The following is a 6,000-nucleotide window of genomic DNA, read 5'->3' as shown; positions in this document are numbered from 1 at the left end:
CCCTCAGACTAATCCAATCTAAACCAAGTCTGATTTTCCAAGAAAGACAAAATGAAATAGAATACCATTCCTCTGAGAACTTCCCACAATCTCTACTAACCGCTCATTTATACATCTATAGCGTAACAGCATTTGGCCCCTGTACAAAGGCACAAAGAGCCTTTCACAGATGCAAGCAACATCCCAGAGCATCGCCGGCAACAGAATCACCGGCAGGTAATTTTCTCCCCGCCTACTGTAGGAGCAACCAGAGAAGTGGAACAGAAATGTGAAATTGCCTCACAACACGAAAGAAACCCATTCTCATCTGCTGCTGACTTCATCCTATCCTCCCCCTCTGCACAGTGAAAATGCTCCTTCCTGACAGCACCTGCTTCATTACATCTCAGAAGACACAAACCGAATCTGCAGACTGAAACATCTTCCCCGTCTTTTCCACAGAAAGTGTTTCCCAGAAGATCCAATGGGATAAATTAGAAACCAAGAGAAAGACACCCTAGAGCTGCTGCCAGATTCCAGCTTCTCTAAGAGCTCAATTCAGCTGCACAGGGCAGAAGGTAAGCATTTGAGGACCAGGTTCAGAAATGCCTCACCGTCCACACATTTTGCAGTGTTTTTTGTCTCTGCTGTGCCATTTTCCGGTCCTCTCTCACAGGCATACATGCACACACAGCCACTATGTAGTCACACCCTCCCCATCTCCTACTGCTCTGTCTGTAGCAATGTTTTCTTCTGCTTCTTTTTCTTTACTCTGTTGAACGGTCTCATTCTTTCTTCTTCTGCATGGATGCCACACTTAGCCAATCCCCACCTCTCCGAATTCCTGCATGATTTTGCCCTCTCCTCAACATTTTGCATCTTGCTAGCTGTTACCTACATAGATAGTAACCATGCATGCCCCTTGAAAGCTATCTGTCCCAAGCCACAAAGCTGTAAGAATAAAAGCAATGTGTCAGTCACTCTGTCTCTTCTCTGATTCCAAGAGAAACAGAAAGGAGAGATGTGTTTCATTTGGGGTATTTCATCATGATGGAGGAGCTCATAACACTCTTTCCCCAAAGCAACGTAAGCCAGGCTCATGGGACTAATCAGAGTGGGGCTGCGGGAAAGACAGAGCCATCATATGCTGTCCTCAAGTTCATGGAGAGCTTCTGCCTCATCAGCGCTGCCTGTGGGATGGTGGGAAACGGCATGGTCCTATGGTACCTTGGCTTCCGCATCCGGAGAAACCACTTCACTGTCTACATCCTGAACCTGGCCGCTGCCGACTTCGGGTATCTCCTCTGCATCGCCATCGAGACGGTTCAGTACCTGATGCAGTTCAACGTCGGGGTGCAGTTTGGGATATTCCTCTTCCTGGATCTTTTCATGTACGGGACCGGCTTGTATCTCCTGACGGCCATCAGCATTGAGAGGTGCCTGTCTGTCCTTTGTCCAATCTGGTGCCGAAGCCACCGCCCAAAGCACTTGTCTGCCATCATCTCCGGCCTGCTCTGGGGTCTCTCCCTGCTGCTGAACACGCTCGGGTATGTTTTGTGTACCGTTCGCCCCTCTGCCAGGAGCTGCCGGCTCCTGCTCATCACCATCGGAGCCTTGGACTTCCTCTTCTGCACGCCCCTCATGCTGCTCTTCAGCCTGACCCTCTTCCTTAGAGTCAAGTGCAGCTCCCAACACCTCCGAACAGGCAGGCTCTTCACTGTCATCATGCTCACCGTCCTCTTCTTCCTCATTTTCGCTGTGCCCTTGAGCGTCCTGATCCTCTTTGACTTCTTGGGCTACAAATTTCTCTACTCCCCAGAGATCGGCTTTGTGCTGTCCTGCGTGAATAGCAGTCTCAACCCCATCATTTACTTCCTTGTGGGGAGCTACAGGGATCGAAGAATCAAGTTCACCCTCAGGCTGGCATTCCAGAGGGCCTTTGAAGATTCAGCAGATGACAAAGATGAACGGGAAACCCGTGACACAATAACTATGTCCTCTTAAATTTCTCCCTTTTTTTGCCCAATCACTTTTTGAAATTGAGAGAGAAGGAAAAAGAGAGGAAGAACATAAAGATTCCTTTGAATCATTGGGCCCTAGATCCTGGGGGTGGGCAAAAGTTAATATATAAGTCTAATTTAGGGCTATATCAAGACATGTTGAAGCTAGCTTACTTCGCTTACTGTCACTCTCTTTGGGTGCCAAGTTTAATAAACGGCATTTTAAAATGGCTCTGCCTGGTCTTTGTTTGCTTTTTTCTCTCAGCTGTCATTCTAGAGCCGACATTTCAGCTCCTTTTGCATCAACTTTCTCACTTCTAAAGCCATTGCGTAGCTCATATATTGTCAAAAATGCCTTCTCAAAACTAATTTCAAAACCAATTATTTTTGGCAATAATGCATAAAAGCGATCTCCCTTCACCCCCCAACATTTATTCTTTAAAAAAAAAAGACAGAAGTCAGTCGTTCAAAAAGAAACATGGAAGCAAGCATGCCCACAATGTGTTGGAGGCCCAGAGATCTACGTGGGAGCTACGCTCCTCCACTCTTGTGCTCCTCCCCAGGTATCTGCCTGGATATTGTCCCTAGGGGCTCACCCAAAGGAGCCTGCCAAAACCACCCCGGCCACAAACTGAAAGCCTTCTCTTAAAAAAAGGGAGGGACACAGAGACGTGGGGTAGATTTTTGCGGGGAGAAAAATGAATGAAGGGATGAGCTTCTGGGGAAGATTGTGGTGCAGAAGAGCTTCAGAAGCAGCTGAGGAAGACAGGCACTGCACAGTCCTGCCTAGTAGAGGAGTCTCTGCAAGGCTTGGCAGCAAATGGTGTTACCTGGCTGCTGGTGCAGACCAGACTTTTCAGACCCTCTCTCCTGGCATCTGTTTCAAATCCCTGTGGGTGTCCCACAAAGCCCCCACCAGCAGAAATCTAGAACATCTTCTGGGGGATCACAGGGGGAGTCATAAGGTGTTGGAGAACGCAGACAGGATTAGTGCTGGTCAAGGACGTTCTCTTTCCTGAAGGTACCTTTATGACAGAATTCACTTATCCTCATTTTTACTCCTTTCATGCACCTTCAAAACTCACTTGCATAGCAACAAAGGGGCCTTTTCTCCCTCCTTCATCCCAGCTCAGGCAACTGGGGATGCTCCCTGAGTGAGTACATCTCAAATAGTGTGACACATCCCTGCAGCGAAGATGACTGGTCGTAGAAATTCGAGTGGGGTTAACTCAACAAATTCAGCCAAGGAAAGAGCTGAGCCAAGGCTGTTGCATGGGCTCTTGGACACTTCACACGGCATCGGCTGTGTCAGACTTAATCCTCAATATGCCATTCACCTTGTTTTTTCCCTAAGAGAATGGATGTCATCTGAGACTAGAATTAAAATGCTAATACTATTTAAGATGTCAAAATTACTCCAGACTTCAAACTACAAATACTATTATTCTGCTTTTTCTATTCAGGTTAGTAAAGTGCCACTACATCTCCCCTGGCAATGAACTGGACAGGAATTTGGAAGGCTTAGAAAACAAGGCAGAAAATTTTATGGTATCCAAACAGAAAACGTACCTTTGTCAAGAAGATGAGCTAAGGACAGAAGTGAAGCAGTCATGGTAGGGAGAGGTGATTTTTCATTATATCGAACTAACTAAACTTAGCAAATTTCAGGTTAAATACATTCTGAGAACAGTTCCTCTGAGCTCAACCTGATGATACCATTCAGTGAGGTGACTCCTCCACCAACACTCTACAGGAGCTGTCTCCTACCTTCCATCTTTGTTTTATTCTTCAGAGGCTCTCCATAGCCCAGCAAAACCCTTCACCCTCTTGGGTTATTCCTTATAGGGTAGTAGATCAAAAAAAAAAAATTGCTGCTGCTGTTTGCAGAAAGAAAACCTATGGGTGCAACATGTGTTGACCAGCTAAAAATTTGATGGGTTTGATACATGCCCTGAGGAGAACATCAGGCACGAAGGTAGTGATAAGAATGTAGATCTCTCCTAGCTGATATTGCTCTGTGTATGTTGTAGATGCTAATGAGGAGGGGAAGATGGAAGAAAAATCAGGCGCGAAAATAAAAAAATCAGGAAATCTGACATGAAGATGAACTTCCATGTATCTTCACTGTTAAAACACATTGCTCCACACATTAGACAACAGGCTCTTGGGTTGGTGGACTCAACACAGACAACACTCAACACAAAAGAGGGCAATTATTGATGCCAAAATGCCAATTCCCCTCAGGGCTGATGGGCAACTACTGTTGCACCTAACTTTGTAGCACTGTTGATTTCACAGTTTTGAAACAGGATGAGAAGAGGCCGATTGCACTTCCAAAGAGGAAGAAGATGCACAGAAGTGCAAACTGGCACTCAGCAAAGCGGGGGTGGCGGGGGGGGGGCGAGGTTGGAAACCTCATCCTTTCAAAGATGACAAAGAAAAGAGGAATGGGAGGATGGAAATCAGCGCAAATAGAAAAATGGGAATGGTACCTAACAACACAGACACAGCCTGACTGGGTTCTTGGCCATGAACAGAGGGGGAACAGGGATCTGGCTGACCTTAGGCAAAGGTGGTGGGGAAGGGTAAGAACGGAGGAGTGAAAGAATTAACAACAATATATCAATTACAATGTGTGAAAATCAGCTCAAGAAACTGGTCCTTCCAGACCCGTACCTCAGAAGTGTCTCAAATTCAGTGTCTCGTCTCCTCCAGTGTCTCCTGACAGAGTTTCCAGGCGAATGCAGGCTGCGGGACGAGGTGGCGCCGGAGATCGCAGACCCTGTGTGTGTCCCACGGGAGAGGGATCAGAGCGGGGAACGCCCAAAGTCTGCTAAGCACAAAAAATTTTAGGTGGGTGTGTGGGTGGGTGTGTGGGTGTGGGTGGGTGTCTGTGGGTGGGTGTCTGTGGCAAGCTGCTGGCAGCGCAGGCTGCAGGGTCCTCTGTGAGGAGAGCTGAGGGGCTGCCCTGTGCTGGGCACAGCCAGTTCCAACCGGTTCCAGCCGGTTCCAGCCGGTTCCAGCCAGCTCCACGGCGGCCGCAGCTGAGCCCTTCAGGGGAGCGTGTGGCGCCGCTGTGAAAACGTGTTTGAGAACGGGCAGAAAATACCGGAGAGGCAGAGGGGGAGGGAAAAAGAGTGAGAAACAGCGGGGAGAACAGCGAGGGCAGGGAAGGGGAAGGGGGCGTGAGTGCCGCGCTGCAGCCATGGAGGACCCTGCGCCGGAGCAGATGGGTATTACCTGACAGGAACTGATACGTTCCCCACACTGGAGCAGCAGAAAAGTGGGAGAGGGAAGGAGCGGCAGGGAGAAACTTTTATGTACGGACTATAACGGCCCCCAAGCATCCCTGTGCTGCTTGGGGGGTAGAGAAGTGTGGAGGGAAGGAGTGAAGCTGAGCTGGGGCGGGGGGGGAAGGTCATATTTTAATTGTCTCTCACTACCCAAATCTATTTTAATTGCCAATAAATTAATTTTCCCCAAGTCAAGTCTGTTTTGCCCGTGATGGTAAGTGGTAAGGGATCTCCTGTGCAACGGGGAACTAGGGACACATTTCTCCACCAGTTTTAAAGAGAACTGAGGACTTCTGTCATGTTCTGAGGGTCTGCCATAATACATCAATCCCCATACCTCAAACCCGTCTCTGTCAGAGGGAAGGATTCATTACAAAGATTTCCTCACTGGTGTTTCTCTCCCCATTTCTCCCCTTTCTCTCCCATCCTTTAAGAAGCAAAAGGAAGTAGGAACTTTCCTATGCCCAGGTCTGTACTTTCCTGGTAATATCTGTCCCTATCCAGGTCCCAGCTTGGAGCTCCCACATCCCAATGTGTGTGAGAAAAACTCAACTCTCTCTCCAAACCTTGTTAACCAACATGAAATGGCTTCAGTGAAAGTGCTGCCCTGTAAAAAGAAAAACAAAAAAGAAAGGCTATGACCCCCTGTTATTTCTTTGAATGTTCTGATCAAAACGTTTTCCCTTCTTTCTCTTATTTAGACCTAGCTTCCAAAAAGCAGATTTAGA

At 47.8% G+C, this 6,000-nt stretch overlaps 1 protein-coding gene across 1 annotated transcript; it reads left to right on the top strand.

Annotated features, from left to right (window-relative positions):
• Positions 1-1,029: 1,029 nt before the first annotated feature.
• LOC143162918 (proto-oncogene Mas-like) lies at positions 1,030-1,983 on the top strand. Its single transcript, XM_076343490.1, has one exon. The coding sequence runs from the start codon at positions 1,030-1,032 to the stop codon at positions 1,981-1,983; it is 954 nt and encodes a 317-aa protein (XP_076199605.1).
• The last annotated feature ends 4,017 nt before the right edge of the window (positions 1,984-6,000 follow it).

The sequence above is a fragment of the Aptenodytes patagonicus genome, chromosome 7 (genome assembly GCF_965638725.1).
Source record: "Aptenodytes patagonicus chromosome 7, bAptPat1.pri.cur, whole genome shotgun sequence".
Lineage (NCBI taxonomy): Eukaryota > Metazoa > Chordata > Aves > Sphenisciformes > Spheniscidae > Aptenodytes > Aptenodytes patagonicus.
The sequence above is the reverse complement of the archived record's forward strand: the minus strand, read 5'-3'. Positions and strand labels throughout refer to the sequence as shown.

Bases quoted from the DNA above. Each gene is read 5' to 3' on its own strand.
- LOC143162918 (XM_076343490.1), top strand. From the start codon at position 1,030: ATGGAGGAGCTCATAACACTCTTTCCCCAAAGCAACGTAAGCCAGGCT.